Source organism: Paramisgurnus dabryanus, chromosome 12 (genome assembly GCF_030506205.2).
Source record: "Paramisgurnus dabryanus chromosome 12, PD_genome_1.1, whole genome shotgun sequence".
NCBI lineage: Eukaryota > Metazoa > Chordata > Actinopteri > Cypriniformes > Cobitidae > Paramisgurnus > Paramisgurnus dabryanus.
Window position 1 is genome coordinate 31061247 of NC_133348.1, and position 26107 is coordinate 31087353.

General features: G+C 36.7%; 1 protein-coding gene across 1 annotated transcript in view; it reads right to left on the minus strand.

Moving 5' to 3' along the window:
* Window positions 1-26107, minus strand: part of rngtt (RNA guanylyltransferase and 5'-phosphatase) — a 164596-nt gene that overhangs the window by 43213 nt on the left and 95276 nt on the right. Inside the window, exon 13 of the mRNA XM_065268829.1 lies at window positions 184-284. Coding sequence (XP_065124901.1) covers window positions 184-284 — 101 coding nt within the window. The remainder of the gene's footprint in view (window positions 1-183; window positions 285-26107) is intronic.

The following is a 26107-nucleotide window of genomic DNA, read 5'->3' on the forward strand; positions in this document are numbered from 1 at the left end:
ATCAGCGTATATATAAACATAAATATACATAGGAGAGATCGCTTCCATAAATACACACGTAGTTTTGTACTTTTCCGACAGTAAAGGCACATATCTCTGAGCAAGTTTTGCGAGTTTGTATGTTTGATGTTTAACATTGATTTTAGAGAGGTGGATGCAGTTGCTATGGCGACAATGACTCACCCCTCCCCGCCAACTTTGGTGATCTTGAGTCTGAAGTCGACCGAGTTGTGGCTGGGCGGCTTCCACTTCAGGATATCATCACATCTGCCCGGCTTATATTTCTACAGGGACAAATACATGAGCTTATATTATTACCGTAACAAATAACATGCAATTCACTGTAATATCATGCATTCAATAGAAAAACGAAACATTATATTATTTGCAGTGGTGCACGACAGATTTGTATTGTGTTTTTTTATTTACAGTTAAATATCATTCAGCTAGCTTGTCGTAGAGTGTCGTGTGATGACAAATATACAGCGTGAACTCTGCAGTGATTCAAGAAGAAATGATTCTTGTGAGCGTTTTACTTCAATGAACTACTGAATAATACCCACTACTGCTAGTTTGAATCAATCGAATGACTGTTTAACACTGAAACACTTCAACTAGTCAATAATACTGCACATCCTCCTCTAGTATCTATCGTCATGTTACAGTTTTAATCACGTTGAGATGAATAGCTCTTTCAATGTCGGGATGTGCTGGCTTTAATCCACCTGACAGTGTTCATTTACATTAACATTTACATTTAAATTACACTCATTTATTTAGCTGACGCTTTTGTTATAAGCCACTTAAAACAGGCAGTGAAGTTTCTCCATTCAGATGTCTGGTTAACATACAAGCGTATTTAAATGATCAACACATTATTCTGAAGTGTGAACTGAATGAGTTTGGTTTAGCAAGTGTGTGACAACTCTAGAAAAACAGTCTTGACTCAAAGGCGTATAGGAATTGTGTCGGGTGTAACTAGTTATTACGTATTTAGCAGAGGTGGAAAAGTAAAAAAATATTGTACTTAATGATATTTTACTTGAGCAAAAGAAAAGTTACTGGTCTAATCTACTCAAGTAAAAGTAAAAAGTAAGTCATTTGAACTTTACTCAGAGTAAAAGTTACTTTTTTTACAGAGGGGTGAGGTGGGGGATTCTAGTAGTTCAAAAAAGACATGGGAATATAAATCACAAACTAGTTGTTTTTAATTGGAGGAACACCTTTACAATTAAAGTGCAAAAAAAAGTAAATTAACAGCTTTTTTATATCTAAGAAATATTTATGGAATTGTTTAATGATTTTTACAGGCGAGTTATGCACATTTGAGGCCAAAAAAATTGAGGTCAGTAGCTAGTAAATGTAATCACTAGGTTGTAATGGATGTATTGCTGGTAACATACATTATTTTATTAAACTATATATATATAGTTTATATGAGCATATAATGAGATGAGTGCCATGGCTATATACTTTTATCCTTTACATGATTATCGTCTTCTATCTAGCTTCCCTGACCTGGGTCCCTGATGTCTAAGACCTTTATTCTTCCCTCTCCTTTCTCTCTCTCTCTCTCATGACATGTGCATTCTCGAGGACGTTCTTAAGTTGTGTTTGACTTCACGAGAAGCTGCTTGACCTCGGAAGATAATGTGCATGGTGTCAAGAACGATTGATGCGTCGAACAAATGAGCGGTAAAAATCCGGTCGGCCAATCCTTACTTACGGACGTGAAGCAGCTACCTTCCATAGGAATGAAACACTCGCTTAGCATTTCTCATGATATTCATAAGTTTAATGCCTACCAGAAAATTATATATACATTCAAACAACAACAACAAAAAACGTTTCATCCTACCTTCAACAGTTCTCTTTTTTATTACCTCTCAAATATGGGTAGGTTTCTTCAAAAACACAAAATTTTGAGGAAAAAGTTGAGATAATTGCATTTTTGTAAAGTACTTTTGATAGAGATTAGATGCAGAGCGATCCTCAAAACTTAAACGGACATACAGCTGTTTGCTCTAGAGCGATACTTCCGGATTTTGCACGAAGTAATAATAGCGCTATTGCGGATTGATGGGATTACTTGTCAATGGCGGGGAAAAAGTTAAATATGGCCAGGGGTTTCTTTCATAAGAATTGAATTGAGGGTCTGCATCAGCTTGCCCGTTTTGTCCGTCAATCAATCATCTGTGGCGCGCCTTTATCACCTTGCTTTTAAAAAAACTTTTTACTATGTAACGGATATGATTTAAGTTGTAACGAAGTACAATACTTTAAACAAAACATACTTGAGTAAAAGTAAAAGCATAGATTTTAAAAACTACTTAAAAAATTAGAAGTACACTAAAAACTACTCAATTATAGTAACGTGAGTACAGAGGTGGGTAGAGTACCCAAAATCTGTACTCAAGTAAAAGTACAAGTACTTATACAAAAATGTACTCAAGTAAAAGCAAAAGTATCAAATCTAATTATTTACTTGAGTAAGAGTAAAAAAGTATTAGATGAAAAAACTACTCAAGTAGTTAGTTACTCGTTACTTCCGATCTGACAGAGAAGTAGTGCAAAAGCACTGAATTTCAGACTACTTTGAGGGTTTTCACAAACCTCTCCTTAAAAGTCTTATTGTTCTGCTTATTTACAAGTAAAGCAGCCTATCTCAGTCCTGCAATGGGTACATTAACATCACATAACATGACACAGATGTTTTCTGACGGTTAACTCTGTATTTATTTTCATGTTCACAACACAAACTTGTCAGCATCTGCCTTTAAACATGCAAACAGTAAACAAAAAAAGAACGTGTGTGTCTGTTTGTTATCATGTTTTTATATGAATAGGTTATTTTCATTGCCATTAAAGTGCAATTACTCAACATAAGCAGGAGCTTAATAAAAATGATCATTTTAGAATTTCATATGGAACTTATCTGTTTGTTCAAATCAACTCTACATTTATTATAATATATAATACATGTTTCTTTAAAATCAAACTTTATTCTTTTATTTTTATTCATTCATTCTTTAGGAAGGATATAAATAAAATACAATCCCGTTTTAATTTGAATGTATTTTCTACACATTAGTGAGGTGTCCGGATTTGTGTATAAATGCAAGACGTCCTTACATTATGCTGTTCAGTCTGTTGGTTGTGGGGTAATGATATGGAAATGTGCAGATGTGAACGTGCTGTTTGTATGGTTTAACTTACACTAGGTTTTGTCATCGCTTGCACAAGAGTGCATATGGCAAAAGAACTCGGACAGTGTGTGAAATGACCATTAATAGTGTTCAAATAGACAATACTGTGACCACTTCAGGTTGGATCTTGAATTCCTGTACGCTGAGATGTCAGCTCGTTTATTGAACAAAGCATGCATCGCATTATGAAACTATTCTTTTTTAGCTCTTGGAGTGAAAACATAGACCGAACTTGAAGCCACGCATGATCTGCTACCGATATCTCACACAACGCACATGCACCCCCATCTGCTTCTCCTATCATCTACGCGCAGGCCGTGCGCGCTAAAGGGTGACCGCGCGGTCGCGAGCTAAAGGGTGATGCAGCCTGTCTCGCACAACTTTCGAACACGCCCTAAAAACTTTTTTTTTATATGTTCATTAATTATTACCATTTGACAGTAACGCTGCCAAATGTAGCGGAGTAAAAGTACAGTTTTTTCACTAGAAATGTACTTGAGTAAGAGTAAAAAGTACCCATCCTTAAATTTACTCCAAAAGTACTATTTATCCAAAAATGTACTCAAGTAAATGTAACGAAGTAAATGTAATTCGTTACTACCCACCTCTGCGTGAGTAAATGTAATTCGTTACTTTCCACCTCTAGTAAATACTTACTTAATTTAATTACTTTTCCCTTGAAAAAGTAAGCGATTACTCTTATTTTTCCAGTAATTTAATCACGATTACTTCTGATGTAAATGAAGTAAATACTGTGGATTTGTTGATCAATTCTATATATAATACAATAGTGGATTAATAACCACATTTAAAGTCTAAGGTTAAAATGCATGTTTTTATATATCCTTCTCACTCTAAATACTTTGGTGAGTTAATAAGAATAATGGTTCTCTAGTGTAGTTTACAATTCTCACTATTAACTAGTTGGCTATTAGCATTAATATTACTGAGATATTGGCTGTTTATTAATACTTAAAAACTGATTCTGCAAAAGCTTATTGTACATCCTTAATTATACGCAATTCCTACCAATACTTAAACTTAACAACTAGCCTACTTTACTACGTATTAATAAGCAGTAATAAGGAGTATATTGAGGCAATACTAGATAATAGTGAGAATTAGACCTTAAAAGTGCGACCAGAATAATTGATGTACATTTATATGATTTATGTGAGCTGTTTCAAGCCTATGTTTGTATCTTTTACTAAATAATCAGTAAACAATTAGATAAATACTTTTTGGAGAGAGTAATTTGTTCAGTAATCTAATTACATAGTTGAAGATTTAATTAGTAACTAGTAATTCATTACTTTTTTGAGTAGCTTACCCAACACTGGTTAGGACAAAAATAAAATCCATTACATTAAAGAAAGTCAGACAGTAGTACATAGACTAATACACAAAAACCCAGAATCTTGCTATCTTTATGGGCTGAACCACAGTCCATTTAGGGCAGTCGCACCATTAGGTGGCCATGTGTGCAAGGCCTCCAGGCAGTTATTTCAGTCTTGCAAGACTAAAGTCGTATCTATTTGAATAGGAGAAACAAAAACTTCACAACTAAACAACATATTTCTGGCCAACAATTTGTAAAACGACATATTTACTGTTTTGATGGCTGAATGGTCAGCATCCTAATACAAAACAATAGTTTTAAAGCGCACCTTCTGGACGTCCATCCCTCAGATACACTTAGAGGCTTTTGCATCTCGACTCTTCAAATATAAAACGCAATATAGCTATTTGCTTTGCAGTTTAATTTCATGAAATGACTTTAAATCTATGAGTAAACATCTTCTGCAGGAGTAAAAACACAGCGACACAGTCAGACTTTTAAAGAGACCTATTACCACACAAATATCACACAGACCTCCCATTGCTTTTAATCCACACCATACTGTTCACATACTTCAGTCTGAAATGTTACCAACACGGAAAAGCGGAATGATGAAAACAGCCGGTGCTGTTACATAAAATATTTACGGTATAATATTAAATTAGAGGACTGCAATATAGTTATATAAAGGGAATAAGATACTTTCATTTTATGAATGACACACAACACCACTTTCATTTTCAACTGCACTCACTAGATTATTCAAGAGTCTCTTAACTTTGACAGGGTCAAGTTCACCATCCATACCTGAATGAACACTTATGACTCAACTCTATACAAAACACTAAAGATGAAAAAAGGAAATCAAATAAAACAAAAACAGAGCACAAAAAAAACATTGGTTTCAAGAAAACTCTCACATTGATATTCAGCGTGTGTCTATGAGCACATTCATTATACATTCATGTCAACGTTCTGGACGTGATGAATCAAAATCTGGAGAAACCAAAGAGTGGGAAGACAAAACTGAGGCAAAGTAACAGATGCGTTGCCAGGAAACACGATGAGCCAGCGGGACAACTAACATAGCGGGAGGTTTTACCTCTAAAAGGCTTTGTGTAAGATTAGGGATGAATGTCTTGTTGTTATGGGTCAGAGCATCAAAACAACCGTCTTAATTTTCCACCGTATTGCACCCGGAAATAATGAAAGTGTTCGCTGGCCAGCACAAATGGTAAAGAGAGTATAATGACTGCTGCCTAAGAGCAAAAGCTCATGAATATAAAACGAACAAATCGCAATTACAGCAACATGGACAATAAAGTTCCAAGCTGCCTGAAAACGACCAAATAAAACAACTTCAGGATGTTGATTGATTAATATACCGCCCTCACTGTGATAAAATATACGGGATAATTAACGGCTTGCCGTGCGTTAAAGGATTTTAACTACGTTGTTAAAAAACAACGTTATTTTGTGTATTTGGTGTAATACAAAGTGTTCATGCGGTTTATGATAAAAAAAACACATTATTTTCCACAAAGCGTACATTATTGTTGCTCCTCTATGCCCTGCCTTTCTGAAACAAAGCTTATCTTTGAATTTTACAAAGCTTATCGTTTTAATAACGTCTTAAAGGGGCAGTGAATCAAAAAAGAATTTAAACTTGATATTCTGTTATATAAGAGGTCATCATACTTAAATGAACATCCAGCAAGCTTGAGAACTGAAAACGTCCTCTTTACTGAAATATAACAGTTTTTGGCACCAAGATTAAAACAGTTGATTCAGAAATGTGCTGAAATATGACGTCAGATTAGAATTTAAACACCTCCTTCATCCAACGACCACTTTTGTAGCCCCGCCCACAGCTTCATGTGACACACGTGTGGGCCAGGGGCAAAGCAAACCATGCAGTGTCTCAACAATCAGTAAACATGTCTTTAAAGATTGACAAATGTAACCAAAATGACTTTTAAATACATTTTTCCTGAGAGACTTTTATTTTGACGCTGTGATCTGTTATGAGTACCTATGGAAACGGAGTGTTCAGATGTGGAAGAACACCAACGCTGTATAACCTTACCTCAGAGGCTCGGAACCATAACATTAGGAATGAGTGGTTAAAGTTTGTTTTTGAAGAAGTTCCAGCTCGCGTGGGGAGTGTTTGTTTACTTTGTGTACCGCGGATTTGTTTGTAAAGAAGCCACAAGTCGGTGCTGGATTTGCAGAGAGACTGTGATTAAAAGCACCACTAATTTTGGATCTGGCAGGAATGACACAACAGCATACACAGTAAGTAAAACATTTTACTTTATTTAAGATAACGTTACTGCATTTCACTATTGCTTTGTAAGAGATCGCCTGATATGTCCTGTTGTAACAAACACGTGTTTGGCTGTTTTAATTTACTAAAAACATTAAACAATGAATAAAGGTGCAACACTTAACAATACGACTGTAATATAACGATAGAAATATACAAAGTAAGAGATAAAGAAGGACTTATCAGCCACAATTTAGATTCTGATGCCCGCTTACTGTGTTGTATACGGTAATTTAGGCAAGTTGCATTTGAAAGGTCAACCAATCAACAAAGCTTTTTTTATCATATAACTGTGGTATTTAATGGTACGTGTATCTAAGAGCAACCTCACAAGCACAATAGAAATATACAAAGTTATTGATAAGGACTTAACAGACGCGGTTTAGATTCTGATGCGCGCTTACTGTGTTGTATACGGTAATTTAGGCAAGTTGAGTTTAAAGTTTTGTTTCTACTTTACTATACGTATTGTCATTTATGTGTATCATCTTTAGCACCCAGAATCTTTTTGTGGCTCAAACATATATGTGTTCGGCTGCTATTTTTACACATTAATGTTTTTATAACATTTCCCCACATGTAATGACGGGGAATGAAGCTGTCCAATCATAGCAGTGGGCGTTTACGTCCAGGTCTTCACTGCGGCCGCCCCTTCAAACGAACCATTTCTCCAGAGAGCCACTAATCCATGTTACAAAATAGTCTATTACTTATTGCTTTTGATGTTTTTGAATGTAAAAACCATGCAGACATCATAAATAGACCTCAAACAACAGTATAAAACAATAAAATCGACAGATTCATTGCCCCTTTAACTATCATATCAATACACACCCTACACACGCTATTGTGCAGCGCTATCTGTTCATTAAATGATTTTATTTCAGACTTTCAGCCAATCAGAATTAAGAATTCCAACAGACCATGGAATAAAATATAGTAACTGGTATGCCTCGCAAGACTCATAAAGTCCAACCATTAACGTTAATATTAAAGTCCCACCGTGTTGAAAATCAAGATTTTATTGCAGTTTAAATGTCTATGTGGTGTTTTTAAAATGTTTTGAGACAAACCATGTGCAAATTCTGAAGTATTTTCTCCATAATATTTGAGTTTTCCAAAGACATCTCATTCCTGCCATTTGAAATTGCCTTTTTTTGCTACATTACAAACACGTAACCAATCACATCATCATTTGAACTTGCACGTGCTGAAAAACACTCACCTGCTAATATGAGCGCTAAAAACAGTTAATGAATGGGCTAATGAAACAGGCTAAAGTGCGCTTTGTTTTGCCCCATTCAAGTAGCCTACCATCAGCAGCACCTCGTATTACTCCACACTTTCTCCACACATCCGATTTTGCCATTAAAGACTCGTTCTCAATAGTTTTATATACGCCACTTGCCAACTTTAATTTTACTTCATCCGTTGCTACTACTGCAACGCTCCCTTCAACTAGGCTACGAGAAGCATCAACAAACGTGATGACGTGATGGGTCATGTCATATCGTTGTTGCCTATGTGTAATGGTAATTTAGACATACAAATATTACATATTTTCATCCGCGCTACTACCCGCCCGCATCGCCACCCGTGAATTTTAGGATTGTCACAATCCACCTGTTTTAGACACTATTATGCCCGTTGCAGGACTCTGGTTCATTGTATCTTTATCGTTAAAGTTGTGGTGTGAACTGCCCTATTTTCTTTAAATTAAAAGTTATAATGTTGAAGGCCCTTAAAGGGATTAAAAATCCAGATAATTTACTCACCACCATGTCTTCCAAAATGTTGATGTCTTTCTTTGTTCAGTCGAGAAGAAATTATGTTTTTTGAGGAAAACATTCCAGGATGTTTCTCATTTTAATGGACTTTAATGGACCCCAACACTTAACAGTTTTAATGCAGTTTAAAATAGCAGTTTCAAAGGACTATAAACGATCCCAAACGAGGCATAAAGATCGTATCTATCGTTTGTCATTTTGGCAAGTAAAATAAAAATATGCACTTTTAAACCACAACTTATCTTCTTCCTTCGGTTGTGTGATGCGCCAGCGCGACCTCACATAATAAGTCATCACGTCAAGAGGTCACGGATGATGTATGCGAAACTACGCCCCAGTGTTTACAAGTGTGGAGAAAGAGGACCGTTCTGATGTTCAGCCCCGCCGCTCCCATAACGCGCATCACGCGCTGTGCGTGTGGCACCACGTCCTGAGAGGGCACCAAAAATAATAGCCTAATGAAAAAAAATTATAATGCTGAAATTATTTCATTACCCTATAGAAATATTATTAGGCACTTTTTATCCATGTATATATGTTACAAAAAACATATTAAAAACGGCGGGGAACGAGATAATTTAATTGCTCTAGTCTAGAAAGTATGCCCCCCAGCCTTTGATGGTCCGTGCCGGTTGATCGCGCGGGCGCCTGACTAAGTTTGACAGAGGCCGTTGCTCAATTCGAAGGCTGCAGCCTGCAGAGGTCGCATATCTAAGCGCATACGTCATCAAACGTTCTTATTTGGTAATATTAACGATTATAAAGTTGACTATTATTCTTAGTTAATCGTAAATTGTTGTAATATGCTTATGACTTGCTAATGTAATGTTCAGTTACCTGAAATAAACCAGGCTTGATGACGTATGCAGCCTGCATATGCGACCTCGCGCAGGCTGCAGCCTTCGGATTGAGAAACGGACAGTCAGTAGGCAACTTTTGGAAATGGCCCCGAAAAGACCGCAGGAGTCATGATCGGAAAAAATAAAAAAAGAAGAAACTGCGGGATGATGCCCGTGCATCACTTGCAGGTAAGTCCATCATGTTTAATCATTCCAAATAAGGGAAATGCGCATGGGCTGCAGCTGCTGCTAATCGTAATGCGCCTCGAACTTGCTGTGATGACAAACTATGTTGTTATAATTTATTATCTCAGTCCAAGCTAAATTGAGATTTTACTGTAAAACATTACCTATGCATATGCATTTTACAAATAACTGACGCAGCTGTTACTTTCTTTACTACGTTTCTTTAGATATTGAGCAGTAGTTTATTTTGTGGTTTATTTTGACGTGATGGTGGCTAATACTTTCTCAGTATAAGTTAATGTTAGCAGTCAGTGCACATGCTAGGCTAACAATTCCTGACTGTTAAATATATATAAATATAAAACGTCATTATATATGATATGAAGCAAACATTACTGTGACACTTAGTTCTCTGAATCATTGTTTTATTTAAGAATATTGAGTATTCTTGTTTACTTATTGATGTTTATTTAATGTAATTTATTTAAAGTGACATTGTGCATGGGAAAAACATGTCTGGATTATTTTGATAATTTAAGTTTGGTAATTTTTTCTATTTTGCTATTTTATAAAAGTTTGCACTTTCAAATGTGTAATGTGTGGCTAAAGCTGTAAAGATCTTACTTTCTGCTATTATGATATATGTTTGGTAATAAAAAAATTAAACTGGCAAAAACAAACTCAGGGTCGGGGTGGGGGGCATTAAAAAGGAATTATGCTTAGGGCACCAAAATGGCTAGCAGCGGCACTGCTGACGTTGTTGTATTTGGAATGATACTAATTAATGTCTTTGTGTCAGTTTATTGTTTAAAATGATCTGCAAGTGTGCGTTTCATATATGTAACACGTGACGCAATTACGTGAGGTCGCGTTTGCACGTCACCGAATGAAGAAGAGAAGTTGTGGTTTAAAAGTGCATATTTTTCATTTTTCTTGCAAAAAATGAAAATCGTTTCGCTAGATAAGACCCTTATGCCTCGTTTGGGATCGTTTAGAGTCCTTTAAAACTGCAATTTTAAACTGCATTAAAACTAATAAGTGCTGGGGTCCATTAAAGTCCATTAAAATGAGAAAAATCCTGGAATGTTTTCCTCAGAAAACATAATTTCTTCTCGACTGAACAAAGAAAGACATTAACATTTTGGATGACATGGTGGGGAGTAAATTATCTGGATTTTTTTAAGAAAATGGACTAATCCTTTAATTCTCATATTCATAGATTTGCATATATTAAATAAGGAAATTACATTCAAGCTGTTATAAAGCATGGAGAAATTACTATCACAGTAAAAACTTTTACATACAGTATGCTATTATGATGTTTAAAGATGGGTTTGAAATAAAAAAGTGATAAAATTATCAACTACAGGGAGAGTTAACATTCCCAACAACAACCTTTAGTTGTGACACGCAACCATGTGACACACCAGCAAGAGATTACGTATTACATATTTGAAATGCACACTTGCAGACTATTTTAAACAATAAACTGAATGACATGGGGGTAAATAATCTGGATCTTTTTATGAATTTGGCACAATCCTTTAAGACAGAGCAACAGGAACATTTTAAAACTACTTTATTGTAAACTTTTGGATAAAGACACGCTCATGTAAATCAAATAACTTGCAGAAAAATCTTGAAAATGCACCTCATAAATGCTGAAAATGAAAAGAGTCTTTAGATTTCTGCACTGAAGGTTTCTCATTCGAACGGCTGTATTGTACTAAAGCACACCGCATCAAGGTTGTCTCGTCTCTACAGCACATCTTATTATGGGTCATGAAAACATGATGTGAAAGTCAGATAGTTTGTGTTCTTTAATTAAATGAATCCATTAAGTCGCAAAGTTATTCAGATATCAGGTGACACACGAGCATCTTTACAGCAGAGCCACGCTGGTCCTTGATAAGAGTCGAATGCAATGAATGCCGGAGTAAAAATCAATCAAGAATACGGCACAAACCCAACACATCACCATAGAAACAACCGCTAGCCTGTTAACATTCCTTTATGCCAGACTAACCCGTTTACCTTGAGCTTTTCAGATCTTTCTAACACACGGCGCTTCGGTACGGTCAGTCTGCCAGCATCCACATCTCTATAACCGGCGCAAACTCAGATCTGACATTCTACCTACATCTGACATGGACAAATGTGAAGAGAATTTCATCATCCGCCTTGTCGACGATTATTGTGTGGGAGATTTTCTAGATTAAACCCTCCATCTGTCTTTGATACGAATTGTTCTGACATTGTGTCCTGTGCATGTGCCACCAAAAAGAGAAAAGTTTCCAGCATCAGTTTCTCTGTCCAGGCTAAAGTTTGGTGTGACATGACACAATCTCAACCAATCAGAGGTAAAGAGGTTTTATGGTGGCATTTCATAGTGAACTGTACAGAGGTATAAACCGAGCAAGCTAGGAAATGTCCTGTGGGGCACATAATGGATTTCTGTATATGTATAAACAGATTTTATTGCTCAACACTGCAGTGGTTAGGACTAGCGGTAGTGTGCACGTCAAACTATGAAAAATATAAAGTACAATCTTGCTCAGCAAGATGTCTTCAAGTTTGTGTGAAACTTAAGTAACCAAAGCATTGCTTGATTTTGTGACAAGCACCCACCAGTGGAATAAGAAATGCACGCTTGTTAAGAAACAAATATCTGATCTTTGTTTACAATTTTATATTTCACAATATATGCATGCATTGTATATAAGACTATATGCACCAATGCACAACGCCACGGTCTCACCAGTGTTTCTTTCTGAAAGCTTATACAAATCTCATTGCCTCTTAAAAGCCCTGACGGCAGCCATAAAAATAACTGGGACATTTGGAAATAAACATTAGGTACAAATAGAGATGTAACTATTACCGGTTTAATGGATAACTGTGATAAAAATGTCCAACAGTTAATATAACCGCATCATTTTTTAACCGTGCCAGTGCAACGGCTCAAAAATCCATGTCCAGCATGAGACAATTTAACCGATAACGTGAAACAAACAAACACATTCATTCATGTCTGCTCCCATGTGACAGTGCTTCACTGACTGAATCTAAATCCCCCCAAAACAGCCCCCTCCCTTTCTAAACACATAGACTAGCTGGGGTAGCCGGCACAATGCAAACATGTCGTCGTCTTAGACAATGTGGTGATGAAATGAGCTCTGTTGAGCAGTTTGTCAGATTAGGGTTATTGCTAAAAAAAGGCAGTGCAAAATGGCGGGACCCACGGTGTATATAGATAAAGTGATTCATTCTAAGATAATAAAAACATAATAGTGCAATATGTAAGGTCGATTGCTATTTTTGACAAGAAAAATTAAAATTGTGCACTTTTAAACCACAACTTCTCGTTTATCTCCAGTCCTGTGATGCGCCAGCGCGACCTCACGCAATACGTCATCACAACCCAGTCTCACCCCATGGCGTCAATATTTGACGACACTTGACCATGCGTCAATATGTTGACGCGGAGGGTATACCTTTCGCGAAATTTTTTGACGAACTGGGGACTTCAATACTATTACGTCCGTTGCATTCTCTTTCCTATTTTCTTACCATTTTCGCGTCGGTTTAGGGTTAGATTTACATAATGACATCCCTACCCAAACCTAACTCTAACCCCAACGCCAGGTGACAACTGTTTAATTTCGCGTACCTAACTCTAACCCCAACGCCAGGTGACAACTGTTTAATTATGACATCCCTACCCAAACCTAACTCTAACCCCAACGCCAGGTGACAACTGTTTAATTTTGCGTACACTGTTTAATTTTGCGTAATCTAACCCTAAACCGACGCGAAAATGGTAAGAAAATAGGAAAGAGAATGCAACGGACGTAATAGTATTGAAGTCCCCAGTTCGTCAAAAAAATGAAGCGAAAGGTACGCCCCAGTGTTTACAAGTGTGGAGAAAGAGGACCGTTCAGACGTTGTTGTATGTCAAATGATACAAATTAGGGCTGTCACTTTTGTGAAAAAATAATTTTCGATTTTTAATATATAAGTGTTCATTGAATCGATTGTAAAATCGATTTTCCATGTCTAAAAAAGACGTTTCCATTTTCAACGCCAAATAACAGACAAATGTAAAGAGAGCGCCTGAAACGCACAAGTCAGCAATATTTCTTATTCATTGTCATTAAGTTTCGTGCAGAATAAAAAACAGCAACAGTAGTGCAACATTCTCTAAAAAAATATACAGAGTGGACTGCTGCCATAAATGAAAAACATTACTGCGGGCTTCAACCGGCTGCTTTTATGATTTAGGCAATTCAAAAATTATTTTAAATAATGATTCGATCCATTTCAAACAACTGTTCAAAAATGAAACTTTAAATAGACTTACTTGAAGTTGAGAACATGCTGTGTATTTTTTTATTAAACGTAACCGACACTTAGCCGGCACTAGGCAGGCATAATGAAATGCGCAAAAAGAATAGGGCCATTACAAATTATTGGTCAGGAAAACAAGTCGATCAACATTTTAGGGGTCAAGAGCAGAGCGCTTTTCATTCACTATATGTCCATCTGTTGAGAAGACGCACTCCGACCGCACTGATATCCCAGGGAAACTCGGGTACTTCGTTGCCAGCTGCGTATTTCGTACTGCCAATCTTCCATCACAAAAGCGGGTTGCTGTCAGCTCGCAAGGGTGGCTCCTTGTCATAACTCCTTCATCTCCTGTAACGTCACAATTTCGACGCTCTCTCGTGTTGCACAGGTTTATTGACGTTGTCCTCCATTTTCTTTGCAAAACACTAGATGCAGCGATTGAAAGCGTGAAACTATAGGTGCGTAAAATTGCTGGGTATTTTCTGTCTAGCTTTCGCACACCTACTGCACTTTCGGAATTATTTATTTTCTTTTTCTGCTTGTTTGTGAGTTTTGTTACATCTATATTTTTAACTGTTTAATTCTTTTAAAATTAATAGTGTACATATTTGGTTAAAATCGATTGCCTATTTTCGTTTTCGAAACTTTTTTTGGTTGGTCCGATCGATTGTGCAATCGATTTTCGAACGAAAAGTGACAGCCCTAATACAAATTCATGTCTTTGTGTCAGTTTATTGTTTACAATGGTCCGCAAATGTGCGTTTCATAAATGTAACACGTGACCTTTCTACGTCACTACGCATTAACGTGAGGTCGCGCTGGCACTTTCAGGACCAGAGAAAGAACGAGAAGTTGTGGTTTAAAAGTACATATTTTTAATTTTTCTGATCAAAAATGACAATCGGTTTGCTAGATAAGACCCTTATGCCTCGTTTGGGATCGTTTAGAGTCCTGTGAAACTCCGTTTAAAAAAACTGTTAAATGTTGAGTTAAGTGTTAAGTGTTGGGGTCCATTAAAGTCCATTAAAATGAGAAAAATCCTGCAATGTTTTCCTCAAAAAACATTATTTCTTCTTGACTAAACAAAGAAAGACATCAACATTTTGGATGACATGGTGGTGAGTAAACTATCTGGATTTTTTTTTAAAGAAAATTGACTAATCCTTTAAAGCTTTGTTTGTTTCTTCTACTGTATGATTGCTGTGAGCACAGATGTTTTGCACTTTTACTCCCGGGTCATTAAGTTCACCTGATTTCTCACAACACATGGAGACCGATGACTTGCTGATTTGTCCTGTGTTTATATGGAAATCTGATTTACTTTTTGTGTTTTATCTGAATTAGATTTCAACATTTCTCTCACCTCTACTAAAAAAAACCCCAGCTAAAACCAGCATAAGCTCGTGAGCTGGTATTAGCTGGTCTTAAATTTTTTTGTTTAATAAACAAGTTATTTACAGTGTATAGAGAACTAAAATAGCCTTGGGTTTGAGCCGTTGCATATATACAGTTCCCCTGAATGTTGTGGCCACTTCATGTGTGTTCTTTTTAGCACACCTAATGCCTGAGATGTGTCGTTTCTTTGCTAAAAGAGCTAAAGCTTCTTTGCTGTAGCAAGCTAAAGGCGTGCTTAAAGGAACACATAGGAAGTGGCTACAACATTCACAGGAACTATATATGCAAGGGCTCAAAACAAAAACTATTTTAGTTGTCTACACACTGCCTTTATGTTTAACCTACTCAACCTAATATTATTTGTCTTGACTAGAGATTGTTGTTATAACTTATAATAAAATATAGTTGAAATAAGATAAATAATAGTTAGCTTGATTAAACAAAAAATTTAAGGCAGCATCAGAGATGTAGATGTAGTGATTAAAGGCGGGGTGCATGATTTCCTGTAAAAGGGAGTCAGGCCGAGTACCAAAACACACTTGTAGGTAGGGGCGTGTTTGTTAAGGTGATATTTAAATATCAACATTGGCTTTCAGAGATCAAGCCTTTAATTGTCCATGGACATATTTGTAGTTTCTCAATATGCGTTCTTGTCTGTATTGTGCCCTTGTGGACTTGTGAAACATCATCAGTCTGTTCCATGTACTGTTCCAAATCCAAGTTCGCATCAAGCTCACATTACATCCCCGGATGTGTTCTTGATCCGCCGAGTCGAGTTTCCCATAATGCATTTCGCGTCAACGGCAATAAAGCTTGTACAATTTTCGAAATATTACTCTTTCTGTGTCATAAAATTTAGTCTGAAGCCTGTTATTTGTTATTATCTTTTAAACTGATGCTAAAGTTAAGTTGCATAACTTAAATGACATATTTTCTAAATTATTTTACCCTGTAGTAAATTACTGCGCTTTACTTTAACTTGTTATGTTTATTTCATGTTGTACAAACGTTGTGTAGTATTAAAATAAATGGTTGTGTTTTATATCATTCTTCATTTTGTAATAAATGCATTAAAGCTAATCAGAGTATTCACGTTTTGCCTTAACCACATATTAGGGTTTTTGCATTTTATATATTTTATTAAAAATATATTAAAATAAGAATAGGCAGGTCTGCACATAGGCTTTTGGTTAGAGCTCAAGTACTCTGCTGTTCCATTTGCAATATAACCGGACTCGCGTCCTTCCATCATCGGGAATTCGTTCTTCGGAGTCTGAACTTGCAAGTCCGAACTACAAAGGACACAGGTACGAACTTTGCATACTTGGTATTGAGAAACGGCCCATGTCTCTTAACGAAACAAACAGTAAAGCTCACATGTTCGTATGTAATCTGTGCAACCAAAGATTTGACTGTCTGAGTCGAAAACTTCAAGCACGTACAAGTGAGCAATAGCCATTTTCTATTAAATATCTATTTCTATTTTAATCACAATGATGAACTGTGTTTCCCATTAATCACATAGACTAAAACCTAATCTGTACTGCCACAGTTTTGTAACAAACCTATAAGAGCTCCAAAGTTGTGTTTGTGCCACTGCTCGAACAAAAACAGGTTGTTTCTTAGTTTGTTGATATTAATTATTAATAATAATTCATACATACTATAATGAAGAGCTGAAAAGTGTATGTCATTCAAAATGTGTGTTTTTTGCTCTCTAATTTTTGGCTGTCAATTTGAGATAAATATTTGAATATTATGTAGTTTTACAAACTAAAACAACACTGAAATCTTAATTGTATTCGATACATTGTTTTAAACTTCAAATCCTTTTCTTAAAGTGTGCCTATTTCTTTGCTAAAACAATGCTATTTTGTGTATTTGGTATAATCCTATGTGTTTGCATGGTTTATGGTTAAAAACACAATGTTTTCCACATAACATACATTTTTGTAGCTCAAGATATCCAGATTTTGTCCAAAACTCATTGGTTTGAAAAGCACTGTCTCCCTAATTGGCCAGCTACTCGGTGCGTTGTGATTGGTCTGAATACCCCGGTATGTGACGCTCCTTACCATGTTTGAATCCTACAATCTGTTTGTTGTAGTCCAAGAAAAAAAGATTTATTTTGGAAATGATAACTCGCGTCATCGTTTACTTTGGGGTTTGTACCTTTTGCACATTGTTAACATGTACTAATACACACTTACACACACTGTAAAAAAAACTTTGCTGCCTTAAAATTCTTTGTTAAATCAACTCAGATTTACAAGAGATGAGTTGTCACAACTTATAAAATATAGTTGAGAAAAGTCAACTTAAATTTATACGTTATAACAACTCACCTGTAGTTATAACAACTCATCTCTAGTCAAGATAAATAATAGTAAGTTGAAATGACTTGTAAATCCGAGTTGATTCAACAAAAAATTTTAAGGCAGCAAAGTATTTTTTACAGTGCACCAAAGGAAATGTAAAATCATGAATCGGATAATTGGTGCTCTTTAAAACATTCTTCATTAAAAATTATTCAGTTATTTTTAATATAATGTAATTGTAAAAAAAAATCTAGTTTTTATGTAGCTACGTCTTAACAGTAGTTTTTGTAGTGTAGCTTGCTACTTTTTCAGCTGGGTAGCTTGGCTGTAGTAAATACTTTTACTGATAGTACTGAGGTAGCTTGTAGCTGATCTAACTACAGTTTAAGAGTAGCTTGCCCTGCTAAACAACGCTAAAATTATTAACTGAAACAAAACTAAACTAAAATAAAAATTACACTTAACTTAAACTGACAATAAAATGACAAAAGCTCAAAGCAAAGTTACTAAAAATTAAAATCCAATTAAACTGGAAACTAAAAACATAAAAATAAAAGTTAATTCAAAATATTAATAAAATTACAAATCTTTAAAGCATTTTCAATACAATATTTGAATAATGAGTTAGACATACATTTTGGCCACTACTACTGTATATATGTGCGATAGTTCAAGTAAACTAAGTCTTTCAACAATCTGTTAGGAATCAAGTAAACTGGTTTACTTAGAGTCTATGTTTTTTTTATTTCTTTTTCATGACATCCTATTATAATATTAGTAAAGTTTCATATTTAACCAAGGGCAGATCACTGGAGGAGAGGGGTGTTTATTATTCAGAGCAAGTTGAAGGTAATTCTGACACTACAAATACAACGTGAAGAGAATACAAATCAATAAAAATATTTAGGTTACACTTAATACAGACACATATAGACCTCTCTCTCTCTCTCTCTCTCTCTCTCTCTCTCTCTCTCTCTCTCTCTCTCTCTCTCTCTCTCTCTCTCTCTCTCACACACACACACACACACACACACACACACACACACACACACACACACACACACGCATTCTGGTTTCCATGTTTTATGGGGACATTCCATAGACGTAATGCATTTTATACCATACAAACTGTATATTCTATTCCCCTTACCTGCCCCATTCCCTAACCCCAACCATCACAGAAACCTTTCTTGTACCTTAGATTTTCAATAAACATCATCTTGTTTGATTTAGAAGCTTGTTTCCTCATGGGGACATCAAAATGTCCCCACAAGGTCACAAAAACACTGGTATTCCTATCTTTGTGGGGACAATTGGTCCCCACAACGTGATAATTACCAGGTACACACACACACACACACACACACACACACACACACACACACACACACACACACACACACACACACACACACACACACACACACAGGGCTCTTATTGATCCTGCATTAGATGGTTGTCATAGGAGCAGTAACCCTGCAGAACTACCACCAATAATTTCTCACTGACTTAATCCACATTAATCCGGATAAATTGCATCCGTGCACACAGGTGTTTACAAAACGCTTTTCAAAAGTTTCTCGGACACAACGAAAAAAGAGTGACTTAATATTTACAGCTTTATTCATATTTATCATGCTTATTAACATATGTGAAAACCACATTGTCAAATGTATCCACTTTTTCTGCTTTCTCTAAATGCTCCAGTTTTGGAAAACAAAAACCCCTCTCTGCGCAGATAGACAGCCAAAATACAGAGTACAAATGTTATCCAGATTCATGTTAGGCTAAGATTCAATTTATCATGCGTCAGTGAGCTGTCACACCCAGCGATTCAACAAAACTAGCTTGACTTTTCCCTATGACCATGGAAATCTTTTCTGAAATCGATTCTGAATGTTTCAAATGAGAAAATCAGGGCCAAATCTGTACAGTACCAAAGACCGTGTGAATAAATTATGGGGTTACGAACCCAACAGAGCCTTTACCTCTATAGTAAATGATATCAAACACCACAGGCAAAAGGTTGATATTAACAATATCTGTCTCTGTCAAAGATATTCAATTACCAAAGGGCAATTTCCTTATGCGCACAGGAGAACTGGCCTGATGTCTGATCATATAATTTAGTTATTTATCTGATGTACAGTTTTCATAAAGCAAAAGATAAGGACATGCTCAAGTATTGTTTTATTATGACACTAATTTTATCTTTGTCTGCATTTTATATTCGTACAAATGTCATGAGACATCACTCCATTGATGTTGATTAATATTTAAGTAACCCTGAAATCCATTTAACTCCTGTAATGTGACATGTGAGTGAAACATCATATTCAATGTAAATTAAGGTTTAATCATTCATTTAACAGGCATTAAATTATTGGATTAATCTGCATTATATACAACTGTAGTCTAACACAGGGGTGGGTAATTCTGGTTTTCCAGAATTGCCCACCCTAACACAATAATTAAAGTATTACTCCACTTTCATAAAACAAAATCCTGATAATTTACTCGGTTATACGGTTAAAAGATGCCTGTGTCTCATGACCTTGTTATTTGTACCTATATAGGTGTTACTTTGTCAGTTATTGGGAGCATTATGCTAGCTGGAGCCATTTACTTCCAGTCTTTGTGCTAAGCTAGGCTAGCTGTGGTTGCGTCAGACAGATTTACGGGACGCACGGAGGTGAAAAGGGTATGCATGGGGGAATACGGTGAATAAGATAAAATCCCAAAAGTCGCCTTTTTCCTTTAATAGACTTTATTGGACCCCAAAAGTTTACAGTTTCAAAGCAACGATCCCAAATGAGCTCTAAGGCTCTATCTAGGGTGATCTAGCGAAACAATTGTCATTTTCATCAATAAAAATAAAAATATGCACTTTCAAACCACAACTTCTTGTCTTGCACCAGCCATGTGGGGCGCCAGCGCGACCTTACATATTAACGTCAAAAGGTCACGGATGACTTATGCAAAAATAAGCTCAAGTGTTTACAAGTGTGTAGAAAGAGGATCGTTCAGACATTGTTGCATGTGGAATGATACTAATAAATGTCTTTGTGTCAGTTTAATGTTTAAAATGGTCCACAAGTGTGCATTTCACATATATAATGCATGACCTTGTCACATGTTTACGAAATATGTAGGGTCATGCTGGCGCGTCACTCGGCTAGTGCAAGACGAGATGTTGTGGTTTAATAGTGCATTTTTTTTTTTTGCAGAATATGAGGATCGTTTCTCTAGATAAGACCCTTATGCCTCAGTTGGGATCGTTTAGAGCCCTTTGAAGCTGCGTTGTAACTGTAAACTGGGGTCCATTAAAGTCTATTAAATTGAGAAAACTCCTGCAATGTTTTCCTTAAAAAAAACTTAATTTCTTCTTGACCGAAGAAAGAAAGACATAAAAATCTTGGATGACATGGGGGTGAGTAATTATATGGATTTTTTAATAAAAGTGTGGTCTGATGTCAACCAAAAGTTGCTTTAGACATTTTTTTTAAAGATATTAAACGAAAGATTAAGGCGTCAAACATTTTCTTTGGAATAACAATCATTGAATCATGCACAGTAAGAACAGAAATGTATATTTATTTTGATATTTTATATTTCAATAGCCATAAGGTATTTCACTCTTCAATGTAAGCTGTGGTCAATGGCCCTCAGATAATTCAGATTCTCTTACAACCAAACAACTCAATTTATTCATCCTTCAACATGATGGATTCAATCTCCTCTGAATGGAGGAACTGGCCATTACTTTTTGAACATGTGTTGGTCTGTACCCTGCGTTTCCTCTTTAAACATCAAAGATATTGAAGAAGCTGATGCCTGCCGGGTGTGTGTGTGTGTGTGTGTGTGTGTGTGTGTGTGTGTGTGCTCGTGTATGTGTGGGTGTGTGTGTGTGGGTGTACATAGCTTAGGTGATGTGCACGGTATGGATGAAGTTACTCTGTACACACATCAAAGATTGAAACATCAAAGCAGTTTTATTTTGAAGTATTTATTGGTGGGTGGAGAGTATGAATGTGTGTGTGTGTGTGTGTGTGTGTGTGTGTGTGTGTGTGTGTGTGTACTCGCGTATAAACTCTGCACTTGTGCGTATTTTAATATGACTCTTCGACATTTTCCCGATAGCTAATGCAGAAATCTTTTGAGATGTGAATGACTTTGTTTTGTGTGTCTGTTTAAGGTGCAACACAGTGTCAATCAAAAGAACAGCCCCGACAAGAGAAGACAACTTGTAAAATGAAACCAGAAAATGACATTGCCACAAAAATAAATAATAAAGGCCAGACACTTCAGCTTCTTAAAGCATAATGTATTGTGAGGAAAGTAATTCAGGGCAGATAATAAGCCTAACATAAGTATTATATATATATACACTCACCTAAAGGACTATTAGGAACACCTGTTCAATTTCTCATTAATGTAATTATCTAATCAACCAGTTGCTTTAATGCATTTAGGGGTGTGGTCCTGGTCAAGTCAATCTCCTGAACTCCAAACTGAATGTCAGAATGTGAAAGAAAGGTGATTTAAGCAATTTTGAGCGTGGCATAGTTGTTGGTGCCAGACGGGGCGGTCTGAGTATTTCACAATCTGCTCAGTTACTGGGATTTTCACGCACAACCATTTCTAGGGTTTACAAAGAATGGTGTGAAAAGGGAAAAACATCCAGTATGCGGCAGTCCAGTGGGTGAAAATGCCTTGTTGATGCTAGAGGTCAGAGGAGAATGGGCCGACTGATTCAAGCTGATAGAATAGCAACTTTGACTGAAATAAACACTCGTTACAACCGAGGTATGCAGCAAAGCATTTGTGAAGCCAAAACACGCACAACCTTGAGGCGGATGGGCTACAACAGCAGAAGACCCCACCGGGTACCACTCATCTCCACTACAAATAGGAAAAAGAGGCCACAATTTGCACGAGCTCACCAAAATTGGACAGTTGAAGACTCGAAAAATGTTGCCTGGTCTGATGAGTCTCGATTTCTGTTGAGACATTCAGATGGTAGAGTCAGAATTTGGCGTAAACAGAATGAGAACATGTAACCATCATGCTTTGTTACCACTGTGCAGGCTGCTGGTGGTGGTGTAATGGTGTGGGGGATGTTTTCTTGGCAAACTTTAGGCCCCTTAGTGCCAAGTGGGCATCATTTAAATGCCTAGGCCTACCTGAGCATTGTTTCTGACCATGTTCATCCCTTTATGACCACCATGTACCCATTCTCTGATGGCTACTTCCAGCAGGATAATGCACCATGTCACAAAGCTTGAATCATTTCAAATTGGTTTCTTGAACATGACAATGAGTTCACTGTACTAAAATGGCCCCCACAGTCACCAGATCTCAACCCAATAGAGCATCTTTGGGATGTGGTGGAACGGGAGCTTCGTGCCCTGGATGTGCATCCCACAAATCTCCATCAACTGCAAAATGTTATCCTATCAATATGTGACCAGTCACGGAAAGTAGGGACACAAGTCGGATCTGGGCATTTTGAGTTATTCACGGATTCTGAAAGTGCAGTTTCTAAGCTTTCCAACGATGTGTAACACATGGAAATCTGATAAGATTTGGAGAAGTTGTGGCCATTCGAATATAGGAACTCAGAAATACTCAAACCGAGAAAATCGAGACGAAAGGGACTCTTCTTTCCAGCTGGGGGAGACAATAGGGCTCATTTACATCTCATTTAGCTAAGCCATACCCCCTGTAAAACCCTTTTTGAGATGTTCTAGCATCATATGTAGTATTTTATGACCAAATGACAACCCGCAAAAATAAACATGACTCTTTTACCTTTGTGGGGATCACAAGTCGGATCCAGTCTGTTTCAGATTATCCAATGACCATATTTGTCCACAAATGCGTATAATCCGTGAAATATAGATTGTTTACATCAGATTTCGCATGAATGTCTGGTAATACAATATAATATACAATCTGAAGACTATTTAAATCGTAACATGTAAGGGTATATGAGCTTACACTCTGTTAAACACATGAACCCGCCTTCAAAGTTTGTATTTAAAATAGGGAAGTAGTATAATAGATCATCCAAACAGCGCCGTCGAAAACGTGACATCCTTTAGAGATGTTACCAATGGCTCGCTCGTTCCTCCATCAGCCAATGACTTCATGGAAAATATTGATGAACAAAACATGTAGCCAATTATATGAAGAATACAACGATATCTGTGTAACTTCTGTGTGTTTGGACTCATGCTGCGCTGCAAGAACTGACATAGAGATGACGTCAAAGTACCGCGAGAGCGAGTCGAAATTAAACTACTGCGTAAGATTTCTTGAAGAGCTCTCGCGGTACTTTGACGTCATCCCACTGCGGCGCCGCATAAAGTCAGTGACGCGGCTGACGTACGATGCGGCTGACTGTTATTTGTTCCGCCCCAGCTTCTTGTATTTTTCTTTTGTTTTGTGCGCCCGAGCTTTACAGTCTGGGGAGACGCACGCTATAAGTAAAAAAAAAAAAAAAAAAAAACTTAGCAAACATGTCTGAGGAACAGGGCACTACAGTCACGTGACTTCACGCTCGAGCCGGAAGAGAAGACAATGCTGAATAAAGTCGTAATTCTGCTATTTTTGGACCAAACTGTATTTTCGATGCATCAACACAATCTTACTGACCCACTGATGTCACATGGACTACTTTGATGATGTTTTATTACCTTTCTGGACATGGAAACCATACATAGATTTTCAATGAAGGGGATAGAAAGCTCTCGGACTAAATCTAACGATAAAACATCTTAAACTGTGTTCCGAAGATGAACGGAGGTCTTCCGAGTTTAGAACGACATACGGGTAAGTCATTAATTACATTATTTTCAGTTTTGGGCGAACTATCCTTATTCAGTAGTCACGCTGTTCCCTACACACACAGACAATGACGCCCCCCGCTGCACGCTAGAATCTTCGGAAAAACAAGCCTATTTTAACCGCAAAATGTACGCTTTTAAATATACAAAAACTGCTGTCTCAAACATGGAGAGGCTTCTTCGTGATCTCAACTAACAGATTCTGCAATAAAACGAAAATCACAAATTTTGAAAAAAACCTTTGTTTCTCATTTTCTCGAAACTTGTGCTGCCGACATGTTCCCCTGGTTTCCGTGACGGGTCACATATGTACCAACATTTCTAAAGAATGCTTTCAGCACCTAGTTGAATCAATGCCATGTAGAATTAATGCAGTTCTAAGGGCGAAAGAGGGTCAAACACAGTATTAGTATGGTGTTCCTAATAATCCTTTAGGTGAGTGTATCTAACAAGTATTTGTAAGTACCTCTCTGAAATGCAAAACCCTGTTTGTCTGACATGTTTTCTTGTGAATTAGCATTTTATATCAGGCTCTTATGTTTATGTTCAGTCATTTACTTTAATGCCAAATGAAAAGGTCATTAGTCAGTAATTGAAATGCCCTATTTTCACAAATCTCAATTTATTGTCCTTTCCGGAAAAAGGCTTACAAATTTGGTCAATATGCTAATAAATTGAGTAAATCTTTTGTACCTCGTGCATGCGCCGTCGTTCACCCAATTTATCTTCTGTGCACCAAGAGGATTTTGCTACTAAATAAATGTAGTGTTTAATGGGTTTTGCCAACAGCGTGATATTTCTGTAAGTTGTTACGCTTTTAAAGTGGATTTAAAGTTAAACTATTTGATGAATGTATAATATGTGCTGAGAGAATTTGGTTATTATCATCATATCATTTTTGACAGAGGTGATGATTAGTGGTGATTAGTGGCAAACATCTCTGAAAAGTGACACGGATGCAGCACAGAATTGATTATATTGTGCATATTAAACAGATAAAAAGAAAAGTAACAGATTAATGGACGCTTGATTTGGAGGTTGCATGCAAAATCCATTTGGCTCAAAAAACTGAGGGGGGCACGTGCCAGGCAGTTTAAATGGGCATGGCGCCTCTGCAAAACACAGACATTCATGCTATTTGCCTTCTGTAGTGCAGTTGCAAGGATTTGTCAATTTCCAGCAAAACCTGTCAACACCCTATCAAAGGGGAGTGACCATGCATGGTTTTATCCAGTATTAAGGGACGTTGAATATTGTTCCAAGCTTCCAAGAGGGAAGTCTGACATTGCTATACTATCAGTAAATACAAAAAAACAGCTTTGGATACAGATGAATGGGCCAATCTTTTCAAAATGCTAGAGAGATTTGGATTTGGTGAGAAGAATTGCATGTGGGTTGAGTTGTTCTATAAAAACCCTATAGCTGCAGGGCGGATCAGTAACACTGTGTCAAAGTCATTTAACATTTCGAGATACAGGGTTCTTCTCTATTCTTTGTAATTGTCATCGATTCATTT